Source organism: Dermacentor albipictus, chromosome 9 (assembly GCF_038994185.2).
Source record: "Dermacentor albipictus isolate Rhodes 1998 colony chromosome 9, USDA_Dalb.pri_finalv2, whole genome shotgun sequence".
NCBI classification, from domain to species: domain Eukaryota; kingdom Metazoa; phylum Arthropoda; class Arachnida; order Ixodida; family Ixodidae; genus Dermacentor; species Dermacentor albipictus.
Genome location: NC_091829.1, coordinates 62,528,589 through 62,554,440, shown reverse-complemented (window position 1 = coordinate 62,554,440; position 25,852 = coordinate 62,528,589). Strand labels below are relative to the sequence as shown.

The 25,852-nt window shown below is 47.5% G+C and overlaps 1 protein-coding gene across 2 annotated transcripts in view; it reads left to right on the top strand.

Annotated features, from left to right (window-relative positions):
• LOC135919773 (uncharacterized) overlaps positions 1 to 25,387 on the top strand; it is an 80,015-nt gene extending 54,628 nt beyond the window's left edge. The window contains exons 11-15 of one of the 2 annotated variants that reach the window (XM_070526128.1): positions 750 to 856; positions 5,653 to 5,794; positions 6,945 to 7,018; positions 20,051 to 20,186; positions 23,678 to 23,832. In XM_070526128.1, the coding sequence (XP_070382229.1) occupies positions 750 to 856; positions 5,653 to 5,794; positions 6,945 to 7,018; positions 20,051 to 20,186; positions 23,678 to 23,697 (479 nt within the window). In that variant the 3' untranslated portion in view covers positions 23,698 to 23,832. Of the gene's footprint in view, positions 1 to 749; positions 857 to 5,652; positions 5,795 to 6,944; positions 7,019 to 20,050; positions 20,187 to 23,677 lie in introns of both variants that reach the window. The other variant, XM_070526127.1, reaches the window with a different exon arrangement.
• The last annotated feature ends 465 nt before the right edge of the window (positions 25,388 to 25,852 follow it).

Below are 25,852 nucleotides of genomic sequence, written 5' to 3'. Positions count from 1 at the left end.
TGGTACTCGACGAAGCGTCGTCGGAGGTTGTAGTGTCGGCTGTCGGTCCTCTGCTGGTTCTTGATCCGCAGGCGGGCGAGCTGTCGGACTTCTTCAGCGCGCTGGAGGTTGGCAGCGACGTCAACATTCTTTTCGTCAGTGACGTGGGGCAGCATGGCGTCGAGCGTCGTCGTCGGGTTCCTGCCGTAAACCAGCTTAAACGGCGTAATCTGTGTTGTTTCTTGCACCGCCGTGTTCTAAGCGAAGGTTACATACGGCAGGACCGCGTCCCACGCCTTGTGCTCGACGTCGACGTACATTGCTAGCATGTCGGCGAGGGTCTTGTTCAGGCGTTCCGTGAGACCATTCGCCTGCGGATGGTAGGCAGTTGACGAGCTCTGCTGTAAAAGCCGTTCCTCTGTCGGTGATGAGGACTTCTGGGGCACCATGTCGCAGCAGGATGTTCTCGACGAAACATTTCGCCACTTCGGCTGCGCTGCCTATTGGTAGAGCTTTAGTTTCAGCAAAGTGGGTGAGATAGTCCGTCGCCACGATGATCCACTTATTCCCGGATGTTGACATCGGAAACGGCCCCAACAAATCCATCCCATCTGCTGCAATGGTCGGTGAGGAGGTTCGATCGGCTGTAGCAATCCTGCTGGCTTTGTCGGTGGTGTCTTGCGTCGCTGACACTCTCGGCATGTCTTGGCGTAATGGGCGACGTCGGCGGCCAGATGCGGCCAGTAATACCTTTCCTGTATTCTCGACAGCGTCCGGGAGAATCCGAGGTGCCCAGCGGTTGGATCGTCGTGTAGGGCGTGCAGTATTTCTGGACGCAGCGCTGACGGTACAACAAGAAGGTAGCTGGCGCGAACAGGTGAGAAGTTCTTCTTCACGAGCAGGTTGTTTTGTGGCGTGAACGAAGACAATCCACGCTTAAATGCTCTAGGGACAACGTCGGTGTGCCCTTACAAATACTCGACTAGGGCTTTTAGCTCCGGGTCTCCCCGTTGCTGTTCGGCGAAGTCTTCCGCGCTTATTATTCCAAGGAAGGCGTCGTCATCGTCATCTTGCGGCGGCGGGTCAATGGGGGCGCGTGATAGGCAATCAGCATCTGAGTGTTTTCGTCCAGACTTCTATGTTACAGTGATGTCGTATTCTTGTAGTTTGAGGCTCCACCGTCCAGCCGTCCTCAAGGGTCCTTTAAGTTAACTAGCCAACACAACGCGTGGTAGTCGCTGGCCACTTTGAATGGCCTGCCGTATAGGTACGCGCGAAATTTCGCTGTAGCCCAAACGATGGCGAGGCATTCCTTTTCGGTTGCAGAATGATTGCCTTACGCTTTTGACAACGACCGGCTAGCGTTAGCTATCACGTGTTCATGTACATCTTTTCTCTGGACTAGGACGGCACCGAGGCCTAGGCTACTGGCGTCAGTGTGGATTTCGGTATCGGCGTGCTCGTCGAAGTGTGCAAGTACGGGCGGCGACTGCATACGTCGTTTCAGTTCTTGAAATGCGTTGGCCTGCGGCGCTTCCCACTTGAACTCGACGTCACATTTAGTTAGCTGTGTCAGCCGCTCAGCGATGCGCGAAAAGTCCTTGACAAATCGCCTGTAGTAGGCACACATGCCAAGAAATCTACGCACTGCCTTCTTGTCGGTGGGCTGCGGGAACTTTGCGATGGCAGCTGTCTTCTGCGGGTCAGGGCGGACTCCAGACTTGCTGATGACGTGGCCTAGGAACAGAAGCTCATCGTAAGTGAAGCGGCACTTTTCTGGCTTCAGAGTGAACCCCGATCACTTGATGGCCTCTAGTACTGTTGTAAGCCGCCTAAGGTGATCGTGGAAATTTCCGGCGAATACAACGACGTCATCCAAGTAAACGAGACAGGTCTGCCACTTCAAACCTGCTAAAACCGCGTCCATCACGCGCTGGAACGTCGCAGGCGCCAAGCACAGTACAAATGGCATAACCTTGAACTCATAGAGGCCGTCTGGCGTGATGAAGGCGGTCTTTTCGCGATCCCTTTCGTCGACTTCTATTTCCCAGTAGCCAGATTTGAGGTCCATCGATGAGAAGTATTTAGCATTGCAGAGCCGATCCTATGCGTCGTCTATCCGTGGGAGGGGGTATACGTCTTTCTTCGCGATTTTGTTCAGTCGACGATAATCGACGCAGAAACGTAGGGTTCCGTCCTTTTTCTTCACTAAAACAGCTTGAGACGCCCACGGGCTTTTCGACGGCTGGATGATGTCGTCGCGCAGCATTTCGTCGACTTGTCTTATAGCTTCGCGTTCTCGCGTGGAAACTCGGGAAGGGCTCTGGCGGAGTGGTCGAGCACACTCTTCCATTATTGTGCGATGCTTTGCGACTGGTGTCTGTCGAATCTTCGATGACGTCGAAAAGCAGTCTTTGTATCGTCGAAGCAGACTTCTGAGCTGTTGCCGCTTAATCACAGGGAGACTTGGATTTATGTCGAAGTCTGGCTCGGGAACTACGGTCGTCGGGGTGGATGCGACAGAATCCGAGAGGACAAACGCATTGCTCGTTTCCAGAATTTCCTCGATGAATGCGATCGTCGTGCCCTTGTTGATGTGCTTGAACTCCTGGCTGAAGATTGTCAGTAACACTTTCGTGTTTCCTCCGTGCAGTCGAGCGATCCCTCTTGCGACGCATATTTCACGGTCGAGCAGTAGACGTTGGTCGCCTTCGATGACGCCTTTTACGTCAGCGGGTATTTCGGTGTCGACCGAAATAACAATGCTGGAGCGAGGCGGGATGCTTAGTTGACCTTCGAGCACACTCAAGGCGTGGTGACTACGAAGACTCTCCAGCGGTATCGCTTTATCTTCCGACAGCGCTATTGACTTCGACTTCAGATCGGTGATTGCGCCGTGTTGGTTCAGGAAGTCCATACCGAGAATGACGTCTCGTGAACACTGTTGGATGATAGCAAAGGTGGCAGGGTAAGTCCGGTCATAAATGGTTATTCTTGCCGTGCAGATTCCAGTCGGCGTAATCAGGTGTCCACCAGCGGTGCGAATTTGAGGGCCTTCCCATGCAGTCTTAACCTTCTTCAATTGGGCGGCGATGTGTCCACTCATGACGGAGTAATCGGCACCTGTGTCCACTAAGGCGGTAACTGCGTGGCCGTCGAGAAGCACGTCGAGGTCGGTGGTTCTTTGTCTGGCGTTGCAGTTAGGTCTTGGCGTTGGATCACGGCTGCGTCGTGTTGCACTGAACCTGGAGCGTCGCGTCGTCCAGACGTCTTTCGTCGGTGTAGTCTTGGCTTGCTGACTTCGTCGGGACGGCGGCGTGTCGTCATCAGGTCGTCGAGATGGTTTCTTCGTCGTCTTCGTCAGCGGCGGAGGATCTTCATCAGTTCTACGAACAGCAACCGCACCTCCATCGGTTGCTGCTTTTAGTTTTCCGGATATGGGCGCGCAGAGAGGCCCCGGGCTGGGCCGGTGTATGGTCGGCGCTGCGGCGACAGGTAGCGGCCTGGTGACGGCGAACGGGACGGTCGTCGAGGGCTCCATTGAGTATCGGCAAGGTAGTCGGCGATGTCACGTGGGCGCTCTCCAAGCTGTGGACGCGGCGCGTTGACGGCGAACCCTCTCAGTCCAAAGTCGTGGTATGGGCATCGGCGATACACATGGCCGGCTTCTCCGCAGTGATAGCAGAGCGGGCGGTGGTCGGGGGCTCGCCAAATGTCTGTCTTTCTCGGGTAGCTGCGCTGGGCGACGGGTGGGCGTGCTGGCGGCGGCGGCGGTGGTGGTCGACGGAATTGCTGCGTTACAGGGCCTTGGCGCGGTCGCGGAGGAGGACCTTGATGGCTTACGACGGCGGCGTAGGTCATTGCTTCGGGCTGGGGTTGCGGTAATTGAGGTTGCACCTCCAGAACTCCAAGCGACCGCTGAACCTCATCTTTGACGATGTCAGCGATCGAGGCCACTTGAGGCTGCGACGACGGGAAGATCTTCTGAAGCTCCTCTCGACTGCCCTGATAGCCTCGCGCAGGTCGTCGGAGGCCAGTGATTGAACACCGGCATAGTTTGTAGAGTTGGTGCGGCGGTCGAATTGCCGGTTTCGCATCTCGAGTGTCTTCTCGATGCAAGTGGCCTCGCGAAGAAACTCGTCGACGGTCTTCGGTGGGTTTCGTACCATACCGGCGAAAAGTTCCTCGTTTACACCATGCATTAGTAGCCGGACTTTCTTTTCCTCCGACATTTCCGGCTCGGCGTGGCGGAATAGGGGGCTCATCTCTAGGCAAAAATCGCGGTGGTCTCGTGTTTCTAGTAGTGCTTGGGCTCGTTCTCGGCGCACGACGCTTGTGAATGTCAGCAGGAAGCCGCTTCGGAAAGGGTCCCAGGTCGTTAAGGTGGCTTCTCTGTTCTCGAACCACGTCCTGGCAGCCTCTTTCAATGCGAAGAAGACATGTCGCAGTTTGTCGTCGCTGTTCCAGCTGTTAAATGCAGCGACCCTCTCGTACATCTCGAGCCAGGTGTCCGGGTCCTCGAATGTTGAACCGCGGAACGTGAGGGGCTCCCTGGGCTGCTGCAGCACGACGGGGGATGCTGGGACTGCCATTGGCGTGGACTTGGTGGCAATCTTCCTGCTCGTCTCAGGTAGAAGTCCGTGCTTTGGCGGCAGTCCTCGCGGTCGGCGGCTAGCACGCTGGTCTTGGGCGACGTTGGTTGTGTCCTCGGGCTTCGGGCTTGGATCGCGGCTTTGCGGGGACGTTCGGTACATGAACGCACAAGCACCTCCACCAGATGTCACGTGGTCGTGACGTCAAGGGACACAGTAGCAATACTGTGAACGACATAACTAACTTTCATTGGGCGAACCTGTGCCCACAAAACAGGCTACACTTATAGCACAACTACAGCGGCGAACACGCTCGGCGATCGTCGAAAATCTGATCACCGGGTAAAGCGCGTCGGCTTTTATAAAGCAGTCGTCGAATGTTCCAGAATAATCGTTCCACAAAGTTCTACACCATTCGCGTTACGCGATGAAATCAGACAACACAAGGTCCCGCGACAAGACAGCCGGGTAGAATCATCGATAACTTTTCAGAAACTTCGGATACATGCAGGCGCGTGCCGCGCTGTGCGATTACATTTCTTAAGCGGCGAAATGTGGTCGCCCGATAATGATAAGCACACGTGTCAATATAAACTAAAGATAAGCAGCCAACACGAGTGCAAAAAATTCTATAGAAACATGCGGTTTTCTTGTGGTTAAATTTTTCAATAACCGCAGAACACTAGTATGTAGCCATTGGTCTACACATGCACGTTCAATCTTACAGTGTGATAAGTCAAAGCGATGGTTAGCGCCAAGTAGCCTATCGCGGAGATAATGCATTATCCAAACACCAGAAGCTAGCAAACCAAAATCAGGCTTTGTAAGATGAACCATGTTCTAGTCCAGGCATCAAAGGCCAAGGAATAAAACACTGAATAACTCCCAATGCGCATACTTGTCCTTTTCGTGGCGCCACGTTGGGCCTTCCAGCTTTTGTTGCTTGCATTCAACGAAGCATCCCAGGCGGCAGCACTGCTGTTACGATTGATTAGCATCAAGACTCTTACGAAAACTTGTTGGTCCCCTCGCGTTTCTAGCAGGGAATGTGACAGTGTGGATCCAACACCTCTCATTTCAGGGTATGCACACAACAGAGACACCGGAAGCGCCAGTTTCACACTTCCAGTCTACAGCAGCAGCGGCGGTGGCAAATACGCAGGGGCCAGCACGAGCCACGCGGGCACGGAGGAAGCATCGGGCATTTTGGGAAATAATGCTAGGTGAGCCAAACTTCTGTAGGAATTCCTTTCAATAGAGCAACTAATTTAGACGTCATGGAACGCCGTATATGTCAGTTATGCTTGAATCGACGAACTTGTGTGATGGATTTAAGTTGTGATGCCTGAAGCTAGAAGTATCAGCTCTTCTTTTCACAATATGCTGCTGGCTTTAACAGGAGGCTTTATCTGGGGATCTGCTCCCTAGGGCGTAAATGCGAGAAAATCAATCGTCTTGCTCCGCAACCACCGCAACAACATTGGTAAACCTTGTGTAGTATTAAAAATATCACAATATTGAAGTTAAAAGAATTTCATTTTCAATTTGTTAAGAAAAATGAAACTCAAGTATGGAAATTACAACCTAATTATGCTTTATATAATGTAATGATGATTTAAACTGCCCTAATATCACATCTAAAGCGCCCAAGATTGATGTAAAACACAGCACTCAAAAATAAACTATTTTGTGATTAGATACTTTGGAAATGCTCACATAAATGCCAACTATTTTACGCGTATATTTTAGGATTGGTGATTTCAGAATTCTTTCAAGTTGGAAACCAAAAGCAAAATTTGGATTCAGGCAATTCCTGGAATTAAACTGCGTTAATGAAATGCAATATATGTCAACGGAATTCACAGGGAAGACAATAAAGAGCATTGTTCCCTTCCCTTGACGGGTTCTCAATATTCATTTGCCCATGAAGTTCTAACCTGTTTAGGACATAGGCCAGTCTAGAGGCCGGCAAAGCTGACATGATTTACAATGTAAACCAGAAGAGTTGAGCAGGACCATAAAATTCCATTAGCCATGTGAACAACAATAGTAATAAACGTAGGTGTACGAATAGCACATTAAGCACATTACCCACACAATAGCAAACAATGTTCACCTAAAGCTTAGTGCAGATATTTCAAAAGAGCAAGAGACCGTAAAGCATACATGCACAGGGAGCGCATGAATCTGCCCCCGAGCAACACGCCTGTGCGCCTTAAGGATTCTGCAAGCAAACGTCTCCCTGTGAAAGGCTACTGTTCCTCACGAGTTCCGCCCCCTTGTCGAAACGTTGGCTTCAGCTACATTCTTCAGCTACCTTTGTTTACCATCGCAGGCCGCACTGTTCATGTGCATATCTTTCTTGCGTTTTAGAGTTGCTGACGCCACCGGCGCTGAGCCATGGACTACGCAGTACTACACGGCTTGCGGCACAACTACACTCTCCGGTAGGTGTGGGAAGACTTTCAGCCGCTGGTATACATCGCCTCACCTTGCACGTGACTCAGCAATCTGTCTGCAGTCGTATACGACACATTTCTAGAGCATCCCCGCTGGCTCACAGGTGCAAGGCTCTGCACCCATGAATCTGTGCTCTACATTCTGCATAGTTTCTAATACCAGAAATGTAACTGTTGCCTCGTGAACTTAGGCTCCCGGTTGAGATGATCTGATGGGAGAATCGCTGCGGCGATAGCGCTACTCGCGTCTGTACGGTACTGTACTCCTGCTGAGGACAATACTAGTAAGCCAGTAATTAGGAGAGTAAGCAAGGATTCCCAGTTTGCTATCTTGTCGACGTCACTAAAAAACAGCAGCAAGGCTTCTTCAGCTTTGCCATCAGAAGAAACGTTTTTTTTCTAGGGGCTGCATATTGTTGATTGAACTGTTTAACTGCATGATGAAATAAACTGTGCTGCGCTTCTTGTCCTTACCTAGTACTTCCTAGCAGTGCTACAATATAGTCTCAAATATTACCGAAAGTGGACGCGGAGGAGCCCAAAGCAATCTTCTTTCCTCCTCGTCCTATGTTCCTTTATATGCTTTATGTTACTTTATTCGAACAAATGAATCAATGAACGAACTTGCATGCTCTCAAGCACTGTGAAATTTGTCTTCCGGGCCCTTAACAACAGCGGAGTGCTGCAATGCTAGAAATCCATGAAGAGCGCTTTGTACAGTTTAAGCACGGAACACATCGACGGTCTCCATGTTTTCCATCTATTGCTTTTAAACGGTGACTTGGGTTTCATGGTGGCGTCCACAAGAGGTCGCGGTCAACGATGATTTCTAAACAATGATGGGTTCTCTTGTGCATGATAGGCTGGCCATTAGTAGCCACCGGGTATCCGGCCATTCATTTTCGCATTAAGGTGACTAATGCGCATTTTGCTGTTAAGATGCCGAGGAGCTGTCTCTTAACATGGGCATACGTCAGCGTTGTAGGCTTTTGTAATCTTGCGTGAGCCTGCGGAGCACCTACTCTTGAAGCCCAGATGCAAATGTCATCTGCATAAATTGATAGTCTGACCGAGTATGGCAGGAATTCCGCTAGCCAAATCAGAGCTATGTTGAACAATACGTGGTGTAGTGGCCGGTAATTTCACCATCCTCGGTGAATCCAAATAAAAGCTCATTCGGGTCAGGTTGCTCCCAATTCAGCGAATAGCGTGACCTCCGATTTGAACGGATATGAGCGCGTCAACGATGGCTTCACGTGAAACGTTACCATAAGCGCCAGTCACGTCTTACGATAGCGCTAAGGAGAGGCGTTTGGGTGTATTCTGTTGTTGAATACGCAAAATCAATGACGTTGTCGACCGACGAAAGGCCACGTCCAAAGCCGATCATCGCGTCTGCATAAACATTGCAGTGCTCAAAAAACAACTCGAGGCGCGTAGGGATCATCCTCTCAAGTAACTTGCCAACAAAGCTGGCGGGAGCAAGAGGCAGATATGATTTGAGTTCAAGGGGACTGTTTCCGTCATTCCAAGAAACGTTGAGATGACACAGCAGGACCTCTCGCTCTTCATGTTCAAGAAGGCGTACAGCAGCGTGCGCTATATTATCTAGTCAGGGGCGAAGAGCAACGCCTGCAAATGGCTAGAGCAGCCTCCTATTCTTCCATGTAGAAAGGTTCGTCCGTTGCCGAAGCTTGCGTGAAGGGAACTTCGTGCAATTAGTGATCCTTTCGTAACAATCTGTCACCTGCAATTCTCTCAAAACATTTTTCTCCAACATTGATTTCTCGACAGCCTTGGCGGAGAGCCTGAGCCTTAAAGCGGTTGCGTTTCCGAGCAGAAACGCGTCCGCCCTGGTGATTAAGCCTTACGCGAGACAGTGCTTTGCGGGGGTGCAACTAGTTACAGAATGGGTTCCATTGTTCGTTGTATATTTGGTCCATGTGGCAATGTATTTTCTTCTGCGTCCGCCTGGCCTCCCTCAGGTGTAGAATCGACTTGGTGCGTTATATCTGTTCTCAGCGAGTCGACGTACTGGACGAAGCCTACACTCGAAATGAGATCTAACGAATACATTAGAGGGCAGTAAATGGGATATAATAGGGCTCAGTGAAGTTAGGAGGCCAAAAGAAGCATATACAGTGCTAAACAGCAGGCACGTCCTTTGCTACCGGGGCTTAGCGGAGAGACGAGAACTAGGAGTCGGATTCCTGGTTAATAAGAATATAGCTGGTAACATACAGGAATTTTATAGCATTAACGAGAGGGTGGCAGGTGTTGTTGTGAAACTTAATAAGATGTACAAAATGAAGATTGTACAGGTCTACGCCCCTACATCAAGTCATGATGACCAGGAAGTCGAAAGCTTCTATGAAGACGTGGAATCGGCACTGGGTAGAGTGAAAACTAAGTACACTATACTAATGGGCGACTTTATTGCCAAGGTAGGCAAGAAGCAGGCTGGAGACAAGGCAGTGGGGGAATATGGCATAGGCACTAGGAATAGCAGGGGAGAGTTATTAGTAGAGTTTGCGGAACAGAATAACATGAGGATAATGAATACCTTCTTCCGCAAGCGGGACAGCCGAAAGTGGACGTGGAGGAGCCCGAACGGCGAGACTAGAAATGAAATAGACTTCATACTCTGCGCTAACCCTGGCATCATACAAGATGTGGACGTGCTCGGCAAGGTGCGCTGCAGTGACCACAGGATGGTAAGAACTCGAATTAGCCTAGACCTGAGGAGGGAACGGAAGAAACTGGTACATAAGAAGCCGATAAATGAGTTAGCAGTAAGAGGGAAAATAGAGGAATTCCAGATCAAGCTACAGAACAGGTATTCAGCTTTAACTCAGGAAGAGGACCTTAGTGTTGAATCAATGAACGACAATCTTGTGGACATCATTAAGGAGTGTGCAATGGAAGTCGGTGGTAACTCCGTTAGGCAGGATACCAGCAAACTATCGCAGGAGACGAAAGATCTGATCAAGAAACGCCAATGTATGAAAGCATCTAACCCTACAGCTAGAATAGAACTGGCAGAACTTTCGAAGTTAATCAACAAGCGTAAGACAGCTGACATAAGGAAGTATAATATGGATAGAATTGAACATGCTCTCAGGAACGGAGGAAGCCTAAAAACAGTGAAGAAGAAACTAGGAATCGGCAAGAATCAGATGTGTGCGTTAAGAGACAAAGCCGGCAATATCATTACTAATATGGATGAGATAGTTGAAGTGGCTGAGGAGTTCTATAGAGATTTATACAGTACCAGTGGCACCCACGACGATAATGGAAGAGAACATAATCTAGAAGAATTCGAAATCCCGAAGGTAACGCCGGAAGAAGTAAAGAAAGCCTTAGGAGATATGCAAAGGGGGAAGGCAGCTGGGGAGGATCAGGTAACAGCAGATTTGTTGAAGGATGGTGGACAGATTGTTCTAGAGAAACTGGCCACCCTGTATACACAATGCCTCATGACCTCGAGCGTACCGGAATCATGGAAGAACGCTAACATAATCCTAATCCATAAGAAAGGGGACGCCAAAGACTTGAAAAATTATAGACCGATCAGCTTACTGTCCGTTGCCTACAAAGTATTTACTAAGGTCATTGCAAATAGAATCAGGAACACCTTAGACTTCTGTCAACCAAAGGACCAGGCAGGATTCCGTAAATGCTACTCAACAATAGACCATATTCACACTATCAATCAAGTGATAGAGAAATGTGCAGAATATAACCAACCCTTATATATAGCTTTCATTGATTACGAGAAGGCGTTTGATTCAGTCGAAACCCCAGCAGTCATGGAGGCATTACGGAATCGGGGTGTAGATGAGCCATATGTAAAAATATTGGAAGATATCTATAGCGGCTCTACAGCCACCGTAGTCCTCCATAAAGCAAGCAACAAAATCCCAATAAAGAAAGGCGTCAGGCAGGGAGATACGATATCTCCAATGCTATTCACAGCGTGTTTACAGGAGGTATTCAGAGACCTGGATTGGGAAGAATTGGGGATTAATGTTGATGAAGAATACCTTACTAACTTGCGATTTGCTGATGATATTGCCTTGTTTAGTAACTCAGGGGACCAATTGCAATGCATGCTCACTGACCTGGAGAGGCAAAGTAGACGAGTGGGTCTAAAAATTAATCTGCAGAAAACTAAAGTAATGCTTAACAGTCTCGGGAGACAACAGAAATTTACAATAGGCAGCGAGACACTGGAAGTCGTAAGGGAATACATCTACTTAGGACAGCTATTGATGGCGGATCCGGATCATGAGCAGGAAATAATCAGAAGAATAAGAATGGGCTGGGGTGCGTTTGGCAGGCATTCCCAAATCATGAACAGCAGGTTGCCATTATCCCTCAAGAGAAAAGTATATAATAGCTGTGTCTTACCAGTACTCACTTACGGGGCAGAAACCTGGAGGCTCACGAAAAGGGTACTACTCAAATTAAGGACGACACAACGAGCTATGGAAAGAAGAATGATAGGTGTAACGTTAAGGGATAAGAAAAGAGCTGATTGGGTGAGGGAACAAACGCGAGTTAATGACATCTTAGTTGAAATCAAGAAAAAGAAATGGGCATGGGCAGGACATGTAATGAGGAGGGTAGATAACCGATGGTCATTAAGGGTTACGGACTAGATCCCAAGGGAAGGGAAGCGTAGCAGGGGGCGGCAGAAAGTTAGGTGGGCGGATGAGATTAAGAAGTTTGCAGGGACGGCATGGCCACAATTAGTACATAACCGGGGTTGTTGGAGAAATATGGGAGAGGCCTTTGCCCTGCAGTGGGCGTAACCAGGCTGATGATGATGATGATGATGAATACATTGCTGCTCCAAAAGGAAAATAATGATTTAGGAGGGAGAGTAAGAAGCGACAGGTAGAGCGCTGAGAGTCCTGATAGGGGTCGAGAGTAGTTTCTTACTCTCCCTCCAGTCTTTATGATCCTTTTGGTGCAGCAATGCACTCGTTAGATCTCAACCAGCTCGCCTAGCAACAAGTTCTGCTGGAAATAAGGTATCGCGGGACCCAAGTGACATACAGCCAGCTTGTGTACGACGACCCTCAAGAATGTCGGTCTGCCGTCGTTCAAGAGGCAGACGTCATGGCCCGAAGCAAAAGGTACAAGAGTCCTGGCTCCTAAATTCTTAGAGAGAGAGAGAGAAAGCGAGAGAAAGCAAGGATAGGAAAGGCACGCAGGTCAACCAGACGAGCTTCCGGTTTGCTACCCTACACTCAGTGTAATGAAAAAAGGGGAAGGGAAAGACTAAACGAGGAGCAAGATAGAGAGAGAGAAAGAGAGAGAAAATGCAGAGAAAGGCAGGGAAGTTAACCAGAGGTAGTTCCGGTTGGCTAGCATGCACAGGGGGAAGGGTTAAGAGGGATTTTTAAAAATAGAAACAGAGTGGAAGGGAGCGATAGAAAGAAAGGGAGACAAGCACGAACAAAGCGCGTACACTACAGAGTGGTAGGGGGCGGCATTCTTAGACTGTCGTGAAGCCCCGTAGACCTCAAGAACCTTAATAGCGCGAGTAGGGCCTTCAACGCAGATGTTCTTTCGGAGCATCGGCCTAAAGCTTTTAGTTCTGAAAGTGGACGATTGTCCAACTGGTCCAGTACTCTGCACATCGCTTCTCTCTCTGCACTGTATCGCGGACAGACACAGATAATGTGCGCGAGCGTCTCGTCGATGTTACATGTGTCGCACGTGGGGCTGTTGGCCATTCCTATGAGGAAAGCATAGGCGTTTGTAAAGGCAACGCCTAGCCACAGACGGTAGAGCATAGTCTGTTCATGTCGTGGTAATCCAGGTGGGAGGTGCATCCGTATGTCTGGAGACAACGAACGCAACCGACACATGGTGAAAACATTTGTGTCCCACAGGGGCAAAGTACACTCACGGGACATCAATCGCAGCTCCGCCGCAGCGTCTGTTCGCGAAAGCGGAATGAAGACTCGTTGACCACTTTCATGTGCAAATCGGGCGGCTTCGCCGGCGTGGTCATTCCCGCTCATGTTACGATGTCCTGGAAGCCACTAAAAGATTGTTGTGTTCCTTGTCATAGCTTTGATGATATATGTGCCGAATTTCTGAGGCCAGTTGTTCATTGGGTCCGTGGCGCATTGGGCTTCGTATGCACTGAAGTGGAGTCACTAAAGACTGTCCATTGTTGCGGTGGCTTCTGCTTAATGTAATGAAGTGCAGCATGGAACGCCGCAAGTTCTGCACCCATCGATGTGGTCGCACATGAAGTTCTTAATTTGATTTCCTCAGATTGTGCCGGGATGATGACTGCAGCAGCAGAGCTGTTGAGTTTTACTGAACGATCTGGGTATACATGTTGCCGGAATTTGTGCACGTTGTGAATGTGCTCCAATGTTGCTTGTTTCAAAGCTTGCAATGGCGCTCAGGCTTTCTTTATTTCTGGAATTGTCAGTTGCACTTGCGGCCGGTGCAGATACCACAATGGATCTGATAATCGTGTAGCGGGCGTAAATTCTGATGGCAAATACGACTGATGTCTTACAGTAGTTTTAGCAAAAGTTGAAAGTGGCCTTTTTGCTGGCAAGCAAGCAACATGGTGTGAGGGAATCCGAGTCAGCTGTCGGATGTGCGCTCTCAGGACATCTGTATCAATGTAGACTGTCAAAGGAGCGTCTCTGGCTATGGCCACTGACGCAATCGATGACGTAGTTTTGGGAAGACCGAGACAAGTACTGAGTGCTTGGGCTTGCACGCTCTGGAGTTTGCGAATATTCGTAGTGCAAGTATTTCCTATTACAGGCAAGCTGTACCATAGGAAGCCCCAAAACAGTGCTTTATATGGTTGCAACATTGACGCTACTGTTGCGCCCCAGGACTTCCCGCCGAGAAACGCAAGAAGGTCCACAATGGCGGCCAAACGCTTTGTCATGTACGAGATGTGAGGGCTCCAAGACAAGTCTCTATCAATGATGACGCCAAGAAATCGGTGCGTTCGTCTATATCGTATAATTTGGTCATTAATCCGCAAAGCATACGGGGCCATCGATTTGCGAGTAAAAGCAACGAGTGCACATTTCTCAGCGGAAAGCTACAGGCCTTGTCTTCTTAGGTATCTTGACACAGCCGTTCAGACTTTCTGAAGGCGCGCGCGGACTTGTACACGTGTCACGCCTGAAGCCCATATGCAAATGTCGTCTGCATATATGGAGAGCTGTACGGTTTGCGGTGTACGGTTTGCGGCAACGAATCGGCGAGACCAACGAGCACCAGGTTGAAAAGGGTAGGGCTGAGTACTCCGCCTTGCGGTACACCACGACTGGTATAGCTAGATGGCGTTGCTCCGTCTTCAGTCAAAATAAAAAAAAAGATCTTCCATTCAAATAGTTGCATATCCAGCGAAAGGTGCGTCCACGAATCCCTATAGCTTCTAAGGCGTCCAGAATTGCATGATGGTCTACATTGTCCTACGCACCTTTAACATCAAGGAATAGGGCTGCAGTGATTCGTTTCAGATGTTTATGGTGTTGTAGGTATGTTACCAGGTCAATAATGCTATCTATTGACGAGCGGCCACGTCGAAAACCAGCCATTACCTCTGGATAGACGTTGTAAAATTCCAGGCACCATTCTAACCGTGCAAGTATCCTTCTCTCCATTACCTTGCCGACACAGCTGGCCAGTGCTATTGGATGGTAAGATGACAATTCCAATGGGGATTTGCCAGCCTTGAGGAGTGGAACAAGCCGACTGGATTTCCACGTTGTAGGGACCAGGCCTTCATGCCATGATGCGTTGTATAGGCCAAGAAGGGCATCTCTGGCCTCTTGACCAAGGTTTGCAAGCGCAGAGTATGTGATGCCATCGTGTCCTGGTGACGAAGATCGCCTGCACCCAGCAAGTGTGGCCTCCAGTTCTTCGACGGAAAAAGCAGCGTCCATACGAGGATCTCGGGAGCAAGGGGGCCCAATGGGAATAGGTGCGCAAGGTGAATACGTGAGCGCCGGACCCGCGATCCTTGCGCAGTAATCTTCGGCCACCTCGACTTCTCGACGTCCTTGATGTAGGGCTAGAGTCTTAAATGGACGATGCTGTTGAGGAGCTGTTCGAAGTCCATGGATTGTTCTCCAGACAACCGACAGAGGTTTACGCGGGTCGAGAGACTCACAAAACGATTTCCAGCGTTGATTTTGCAGTACAGCAAGGCGACGCTGAATTTTCTTTTAAATGCGTCTGGCCTCTCTAAGGTCGTTCAATGATTTAGTCCATCTGTACCGTCGCTCCACACGCCGGCGGATTGCACGGAGGCTCTGTATTTCCGAATCAAAATCTGTATTTTTCTAATGGCCGAAACGAGCGCATAGCATCCTGCATAGCCTTGGCGATCTCATATTCTAGTGTGGACGAAATGCCTTGGTGGCATGCGCCTTCCATAAGTGATTTACACATGGGCCAATCGATTGTTTGTTTAAAATTTGATGAAACGGATTTGGTGAGGCCTTTTATCTTCAGGTAGGTAGGAATGTGGTCACTTCCGTGGGTTTCTATATCTGTGAACCAATGGACGCAGCGAGTGAGGCATCGCGAAACAAATGCTAAGTCTAAACAACTACTGTACGTCCGGCCGCGCAGAAACGTGGGACTGCCATCCAGACAACAAAGTTCATAGTCGCAAGCAAAGGACACGAGGTTTCTTCCTTTGGAATTTACCTTGTTGCGTCCCCAAAGTGAATGATGCGCGTTGAAGTCCCCAACAACAATCCATAGACCAGGTGTCGCATCTATAATGTCACTCAGTCTCTGCCTATCGAAACGGCTTGATCGAGAAAGGTAAGCGCCCACTAAAGTAAACGCAAGTTTTTGTTTTTTTCACGGTCAAACACACATACTGATTAGTGTCATTTGGCCGCACTAGATGAACAACGTAAGTCAGTTCACACCGTATGTAGATGATCACTTTGCTAATGTCAGTAGAAGTCGATGACACATGAGGTTCATAACCTAAAATACGGACGGGTTTCTGTAGTTTCGGTTCACAGACAACAATGGGGAATTGATTGGTGAAAACGTAATGGCGAATATCGCTGCGGGATTTCAGGCCACGGGCATTCCATTGCATAATAGATGCTTCCTTGACTTGTCTGAAGAACGGCTGACGCGGTAGAGCCATTGTGCTTGCTACTCGAGGCTCGCAAGAACCGGATCCAGGCCGTCCAGCACTTGTAGTGCACCTCGAGCAGATGGCGTCTGTATGTCATTTATCAACACGCGAATGACTTTCATTAGAGATTCTATTATGGCGATTACTTGCTTGTCTTGACCTCGCACGTGATATGTGCCCTCATTGGTTCGTCGGTCGTTCACCGTCGACCTTTGTTGGGCTGGAGGACTTAATGTCGGAAGTGCAGGCCAGTCGTTTGCAGTAGAGGTATTCACTGCATCATCAGACACCGTGTTGTTTCTGTGAGTGAGTGCCTCGGCAGCACCAGCCTCAGGAAGTAGCGTCTGTCTTGCGACGGTATCAGTATTTCTAGTAGACGAGGATCGTCTATGGTGACGGCGGACACTACGCCGTCGCACTTTGGCGGCGGCCTCTCTGAGTTGAGTTGTCTCTCACCATTTGTTTTAGTACTTTCCGCTCTGTCTTGTGTCTCGGGCAGTCTTTCGACGATGCTTCATGGGGACCGGAGCAATTGGCACGCATGAAGTGAGTCGCACGGCAAGCATCAGCGCTGTGCTGCTCAGAACATCTTGCGCACACGGTCGAATTTTCGCATATGCCGCTGACATGCCCGATCTGCAAACAATTACGGCACTGAAGTGGTCTTGGAACGAACCGTTGCACTGGATGACGAAAGAATCCAACTTTCACGTGGGACGGCAAGCTACCACCCTTGAGTTATCCTCGCACAGCGTGAATCTCCTAGGTGACGGATTTCAATAATAGATACATCTGCTGTGGCGGGTTTGACGCAAATAGGCAGATCGTTCGAGTCGATTGACTCATCGACATCATAAATCACACCTGATATATTATTGCTGTCCTGTGGTATTATCGTGCGAACATTTATCTTGCCCATCATTTTCACTGTACTCAAGATATCCAATGCTGCTCTGTTCTTGACGTCAACTGCGAGAATGTTCTTAGGGGTGTTAACTCTCATATCCGTGATCTCATTTGGAACAAGGGCCTCTAGTGTTACAGATACGGCTTGCCTGTTTAGCCGATTCAGGTTGTCGGTGGGCGTCTCGGATAGGAAGAGGATGGTATGAGCCGTGTCATGGGCCTTTGCTGCCGCCGTCGTCCTTGTTGAAGACGAGGAGGCAGTGACGATTCTGCTCTTTCCTATTTGCCTCACAACTGTCAAGTAGCCATCGTCATCCGACAGATCTGAGGCAGAGTAGTACAGCAAGGTGTCCTCGCTGCCTGTGTCGCTCATCAGGTAATTGCGCTTCCTCGCAGCGCTCGACGCTGTGACGTCGGTCTCCTCCGGACGTCTAGCTGACTCCGCTTCCATCGCCGAAGGTCTCGGAAGCGGCGCCTCCCGAAAACACGCAAAAATACTCCCAAAATGAGAGCAGTAGAAAACGGGGTTCCACACAAGAGCCACTTCTTCGTCTTCTTCCTTCGAAGGTAAAAGTGTCAGATCAACGAGGAGCAAAATGCCCTTTCCTAGTAGGAGCTGCGTAGCTGTTGAAGCAATAAAAATTTATGGGCACCTGTAAGAAATCGACTTCAGGTTCAAGCAATCGACGAATCGCCTCCAAATGGTCCCTCCATTTATTGAAGTGCACAGTAGCAGGAACTTTTGTTTGGGTGAATTTTTCCTTCGTAAAGTGCTGAAAGCGTGCTTCAGTGACCAATCCTATTCTTCTAGTTCAACCGATAAAGAAGAGGCGCATTAAACCGTACAAGTCTGGTGTATAACCAGTACAGGCGATGCAATAAACTCTGCCTTATTCGCTTAAGCTCACTCTTCAATTTTAATGCGTAAGCATTCCCTGTTGAGTTCCCCAGCAAAATCGGTAATTAACACGAAAAGTATCTTGTCTGCAAAACCTTTTGTCTGCAAAATAAATGCATAATTGGTGAAGTTAGCACATTCTACTGTTAAAACTGGGTAAATGTACATGATTGGTCACAATAGAATTGATAAAGAAGCAATGGAAAACGACAAAAAGAAAGGAAACCCGTTATCGCCGCCCCCTTGAAAGGTTACTTTTGCGCGTTAGAGATGCGCATGCAAAGAAGCCTGCTTCGAGTACGGAGTATGAACAATCACAGAATGGCTGGTTGGGAAATGCGAAAATAGTGTAATTGTATATGATTAGCAGCCTAAAAAATTTTCCTCCTCTGAAATTTCTCTACGTCGCACCTTCAAGAATAACCAGCTTCGAAGGCCTCTATCTCACAAATGCCAAGGATGTCTTCACATTTCACACGGAATTCTCGTTTCTAAAATGCAACGCTTAAACAATGTGAGACTTCAGACCATGTACAGTGAGGTTAACCAGTGCATAGTTGCGGCCAAAGCAAAAGGTTAGTTCTCGCTGGTTTCCTCCAGCATCGAATCTCGTTGTACTCCCTCTACAGACATGTATCCATCCAAGTAACCAACCAAGTATTGGCTATTTCCCAAACGTGTCTTGATGAACAAGTTACAACTCGACAGTTTCAATATGCAGCATGATGTCTATGCAGGACACACATGATAAAGAACACAAAATGCTACCCAAATTCTGAGAATTCTCTACTAATGTGCAAGCAATTTTAGGCCTCAGAAAAGAGATCGGTAGGTAGACATGCATAAGGTATAAGAAGCCAGTGAACAAAAGCGAACTAACAGCAAAGCCAAACAACGGCTACCCATTACGAAACAGTAGTCAGAATTTCTGCAGCATTTTTTTTAATTCCATATTTCATGAAAATGCATGCAACAGAATTTTTCATATATTTAGACAGACTCGCGAGAGCTAAACTTTAGTTTTCTGCGCTACTAAGGAGCTTTACTATAAATAGAACGTGGCCTTAACCGTGAAGGCAAGTTAGGTTTGCGCAAAAGCTAGCTTACGAAATTTTGCGTATTTTCCGCAGCCACCTTAGTAAAGCCTGAAATATGCTTATTGCTACAATCGCGGCTCTACATAGAGCCGAGATTTGACTCCGATTACAAAAATAACACAATTTCAAGGACGCTTTAACTTCGCCTTTAAGAGTGGAACGCGATACCATTCAAATACTTCTGGCTGCTCCTCGCGCTTCTCGGTAACTGCAGTTTATGTAACCGTAATGTTTACTGGGAAGCGCTGGCGGCAAAAGCTATGCACGAAAGCGAGCTTTCTGAAAGAAACCCCACTTATTACGTGGGCCGTGGATTCTCGGTGGTGGGTACGCCACTGCCCGTGGTACAAGAGTGGTAGAAACGCCGGAAAATTGCTTTGTGCTTGAGTTTCCGCGTAAAAGAATGTTTTCTCGTACATTCAAATTACAATCTGGTGCTATCATATCTGTTGGTAGCCTGTAAGTCGTATTTTACTATGTTTCTGACGTATTTTACTTAAATTCATTTGGTTCAGTAACGCATTCGAGCTACACGGAAGGCCTGCGTGATTCGGTCTGTCTGATACGGAATGATTTTTTGCTCACAAGAGGATCAATGACGGCGCCGGACGCAGACACCGAATCATCTACTACATGAGCCCCGTAGTGCTATCGCGTTAAAAATGCCTACTCATCTTCGGCATGGAACACTGTCGTGTTCTATTCCGCTGTGCTAAAGACAGCACATATCTTCGGCGAAATTCAACAGTGCATGAATTCCGTCACGCACGTCTGTTTCTCCATATGTATTGAAGGCAAATTTCCAGAAAGAGCACCGCATACGGAAGCACTAAAATCAGGTTACCCTGTCACTAAACGTCAACTGAATCTCCGTGTTTTTATTTCAGCACGATATGTTCACACTCGTTGAATTACCCTTGCACAGTGATGAGCTAACACCTCTGTTGTTCTCTCAGGTCATACACATGTCACTGAAAGCGGACGCGCCAGTTGCCCGCCTATGGTGTCCAGCAGCGGCGTCAATCACGCACAGCCCAGTACAAGCCGTGCTGGAATGGAGGGGGCATTGGCCGTTCCGGAAAATATCGCTAGGTGAGCCAACGTTTGGAAAATTTTGTTTGCACAAAGCAAATCACAGACGGTGCGTTATGCTCCACGTGGTACAACTATGCCTCCCCTGTGGCACTTTCGCTATGGAAGAGAGCTCTGATGTGTGAAACGCGCACAAAATCAACCGTTATTCAAAACACACGGCATGGTGGATGTGGTGCTAACATGCTTGTCGCGCTCAGCGCTCTTTCAAGTTTGTCAAATGCGTACCTACTACGCCATATTCGTTTCCAAAGATAGTAAACAGAAAGGCGTCCGTCTAAAGACATGAATAAATTAAATTATGGGGTTCTTCGTGCCGAAACCTCTGTCTGATTATGAGGCACGACGTAGTGGAGGACTCCTGAAGTTTCAATCATCAAGAGTTCTTCAACGTGCACCTAAATCTAAGGACGCGGGTGTTTTCGCATTTCGCCCCCATCTAAATCGGCCGCAGTGGCCTGGATTCGATCCCGTGACCTTGTGGTCTGCAGCCTAACACCATAGCCACTGAGCAACCACGGCGGTTGTCTAACGCAATCGAGCAATGCAGTGACAGGCCATATTGCTGCAGTGACGTTCATTTCAAAGTGCAGCGATAATTCTTAGACTTTCGATGATTTCCACTACATCCCACAGGCCCAAATATTGTCCCGCTTCATGACTTTCGCTTACCAAGCTAACCTATGAGCCTGGAGGCATGATCACTGCATGACACTAATGCAATGATGGAATAAGAAGGAATGATAGTACGAGGTTGTCGGATTGAATCCCGGCCACGGCAACCCCATTTCGATGGGGCGAATTGCAAAAACACCCGTGTAGTAAGATTCAAGTGCACGTTAAAGAACCCCAGGTGGTCAAAATTTCAGGAGTCCCCGACTACGGCGTACCTCATAATCAGATCGTGGTTTGGCAAGTAGAACCCCCTAACTTAATTTTAATTTTGAGGAATGATATTGATGTAATGGTAAAGTCGTACAATGGGGGGGGGGCGACGACATGACGACAATAACAGGTGGATTTTTAATTCATGATCATGGCATAACAAGGACGACATGACGACGGTAAGACAACCTCATGAAAAAGCGACAATGACGACGACCGCAGCGCCACGGTGGCACGATGACAATACCGTATGACAACGAATGCATGACAGCGTCTGTGTGACGACAACGCAATGACAGCGATGGCATAACAACGACGGCATAATCCCGACACGGTGGCGACAGCATAACTGCGGCCTAAAAACGAACAAAAAATGACGTTGATACATTAACGAGGGTGGTGCGACTGCATGATGACAATGGGATTTCGACACTGAAGTGACGACTACGGCGGCTGCTGTGAATCGCGTCCCCCGCGTTACCCACGCACTGCCTCTCGCGATCTCCCTTTAAGCGAGGCAGTCGCGCCCCACTTGGCTCCGTTTGCAACGTGCTGCACAAGACACTCCGCACCAGCCAATACATCGCGAAACGAAAACATGTATAAAACTGGCCTCAAATTAGGCATTAGGAAGTAACACAATCGTCGGGGAACTTTTTTGTACGGTAAATATAGCTTCCCTTTGTATTTGCTGCTCAGCCCCAGGCAAGTAAGCAGTGCTTTAGGTCGCATTAAGGTTGACGTTGATCGTGAGAATAATTCTGCCTGAATGTTGATTTACATATTTCTTCAGGTGAAATTTCGCTATTCCTTACGAAATAAATATTTGTTTAACTTTATCGAGTTATGTTGTGTGGTTTATTTACCTCCTTTACTTAAGTACATATTGCGACATAGATACCACATAAATCAGTAGTTAATGAGCAAAACGAGAACAAGGTGAAAGCAGGAGCCTACGTTTCGACATGTGGACTTGTCTACTTCCTCCTACACCATGTTTTCCAGTAAAGAAATACTTACAAGGTAACATCACGTCGGTTGAATCGCTGCACACATTTGGCTGCGTCGCGTCACCAAAGAAGCAGAATAAATGCGAATACACAAACCTAATTCCGAAACAGCGCCTGAGGCCCAAACAGACAAAAGAAGCAACGGGACGGCACGCTTCCTCACAAGGGCACATTTTCAATTATGTTACCACATGATATCACCCTACAGTTCCTATAGTTCATATACAAATGTATCACATATAGAAGGTAGAAGTAATAGCTAGAAATGTTCATTATTTTAATGAAGAAAAGCAAGTATGTGCCACCAAAGCAAAAGAAATAAAAGAATATACAGGTTATCTATGTTACAGTAAAGCAGATTGCCATCTGTTTTGAAACGGATATTTAGTCATAAGTTTCCCCCTTGCGAGCCTGAATATTTGATGGATAATTTGCCGGGATTTAATTGGCTCTATAAAACGAAATTTGATTGTTTGATAGTCGTAATTTATTAAATAATCCGATCTTAATGCCGGCCAAGCTGGCATGATTTCAAACGACGTAAAAGATAACACCACACGACAGGGACCAAACCATAACATTGCATGAATCATGTAAAGAACCGCTACAAGAATGAACAAAAGTATACAAGTAAAAAGCCATTAACACAAGGATTGCGACCAATGTTCATCTAGTGTTTAACGTTGAGATTTAAATGAGTAACAGGCTACACAAAAGACATGCACCATACGCGCTGTCTCTGCTCTTCTGCCCGTTGTATTTTTCTTCACTAACCGGTAGAAAAGATGTCGTACTAACACTGCCTTAACACAACGCTTGCAGTGTTCATTATCTTACCCAGAAAAAGAAAAGAAAATACTAACTTCTTCGGTAGCATATTACATCCATGGGAAATGAAAACACTGAAGCATTTGATGTATCTGTGCTTGCTACGTATGGGGGAAATGATTACGTGTGTCGTTCTCACGATACCTTCGGTAGGAACAGTGTGCAATTCGAACGCGAGTCAAATATTAAATGACTCCTTACAAACATTGCAGGCAATCTTGAACCCGGGAGTTATTCATTGCATTCGATGTGGAGGACTTCATTTATTTCCACATACACTTGTCAGAATTGAAGCGAATTGTTCGCCTTTGCACCATTTCCTATGGTGGAGCCTCGAATCGCTAATTGCAATGCTTTATACCGACAAAGGGGCTCTAGTGCAGTGAGAGGAAAATATCATCGTGTTTAGATATGCTAATTCCTTATTTAACCACCCTTACCAGGCATTTCTTCTCGGTTCGAGTCGGAAGAAATACCAAAACCACGCTTTACATACTACATCACGTATAGCCTATGTGAGATAGGTACAGGTCTTCTTATTTTCAAGTTTAGCCACACAGACCGTCAAAGGCAGCAGTGTTCAATTTACGCAAACTAGAACCACAATCGAGCGCCAAGATTAAATACTTCAATTTAGCGCTAAGGTTCAGAACGACGCCTTATCATTAACACAAGATTTTGTTTGTCAACCGCTCAATTGGCAAGATGTGATTTTGTCTTCCTGTAACAAAAGTGAGCGTTTTTGAACGTTTGTCCGTGTCTTTGCAGGAATGCTCCTGGAACCGTAGGAACGGAATCGCGAGAGTTGTGTCGTGCCTGTGGCAATGTTTCGAGCAGACCGCACGCCTTACACGGGCACGCCAAGGTACCCACGGATGACACAGCCCAGATTTGCAAAGCCTGTGGTCAATCGTCTGTGAAGATGTCTAAGTCTGTCGAACATTGCCACAACCTCACTGGCAAAAAACACAAATGGGAAGCCTGTGGCAAACAGTTCGACCGTGCCTACCACCTAGCTCAACATCAGTGCACGTACACAGACGATAGACCCTACAAATGCAATATGTGTGAAAAATCGTTCCAGCATTCTTATAATCTTAAACTCCATAAGCGCAGTCATACAGACGAGAGACCCCACAAATGTCAAATATGTGCTAAATCGTTTCGGCATTCTAGTAATCTAGATAACCATCGGCGCACCCATACAGACGAGAGACCCTACAAATGACAAATATGTAATAAATCGTTCCGGACGTTTGGTCACCTAGATAACCATAAGCGCGTGCACACAGGTGAGAAACCCTACATTTGCGGAACATGCGGCACATCATTCACGCAGGCGGGTAATCTCCGTAGACATGAGCACTCTCACGCGGAGGAGAAACGTCATGCATGCCAAAAATGAGCTAAATAATTTGAAAAGAAATCTAACCTCAAGAAACATTGGACTCGCATGTGGAAACAGCGCTTTTGTTTGCGAAATGTGTGATTGATTCTTTACGAACAATTCAACTCTTCTTCGTCACCACTGAACAAAGCCCGTGGATAAAACACCGAATGAGTGTATGCAGTGCGGATGTCGTTTTGCAGACAAACACGCGATAGGCATGTGTGCCAGAAGGAACGCAAGATGTGAACGATTCCGTCTGGTTTTTCGAAATTGCGTGACATGACCTCGTCACCAGAAGTATTTGGGATGCTTCGATGTCGAAAGAAACTGCAGGTTCTGGCCAGCGCTCACTGTCTCATGGACTATCTTCTTGGTGAATGCTGCTTTATCAAACTGACTTCCAGACAAGCCCTAATGGGCTGCAAGATAGTGTTTTGTGTAATTAGAGTGCTGAAATGTCCACAAAAGATCATTGACCCCCATTTGGTTTGAGAAACGTCTTGTGCAGGTCTTTTGACAGTGTACCAGCGAAGAAGATTTGATGAACAATGTTTGTATTAGTGTTGCAGCGTAGACAGAATGGAATATCTCTCTTTAGGAAGCATTTGAGAAAGGAGGTACTGTATTCTTGTCAATTAAAAAGTAATTTCTGCCATTATTCGAGGTCCAGAGGCAAAATTGCCTTCGAGAGAAGTCACTTGCAGATGCAATTACGACAATGCTTAACTACATTGTACGCGTATGAAAAGTATCTGCTTGAGAAAGCTTGTTCAATGCATTGACCATTCTTTGGTGCCTGTATTCATACCGAAAATGTTTTTTCTGTACCATAAAATAGGCTGATGACGATAGTGAGACAGTATTAGATTCAAATCATTTGGGAATTCCTTATATGACATGTTCTCCCCATAGGAAAATTTTTAGTTGTTTTATTCTGGCAGGACTTCTGAAGTTTAATAGACAGCTTTTTATCCACTCGGAAGTCCTCTGTTTTGACTCGGACTGCTCTCTAGTAGCAGCTCCGTAATCGTTTTAGCCTGATGGGACAGATGTTTCTGTACAAAAATGACAATAAATATTTGACATGACTTAAGTTTTCATATATGTTTACACGCTTACTTTTATATATTTTTCCTAGGAATGCATTTTTCCGCCTAACAAATGTTACGTTACCGCTCAGCGCATTACGCGCCTGTGTGTATCAGAACCTTCTAGATCTTTCTCGCCAATCATTTTTTTCTTTGCTGTGGTCGAACCTTTCATAACGAAACTGCATGCTCAATCTGAATACAAATGTGCATTCGTGAAGGCTCGCAAGCACCAATGCTTACGCTACAATCTTCAACGAATGATGCTTGAATATCCGACAAACGTTCAACGCCAATCACTGATTCGGCGATTGAGGTCTACGCTCGTCACTATCTTCCTGCCCGAGTGTAACTCGTTTTGTGCCTTCCCGTTCCCCAATAATGGTTAGTTGCGTGACTGAAGTTTCTTGCTAATGCATTGTTCACCGCACTACAACGTGGCATCTTGTAGAGGTGCTTGTCGTG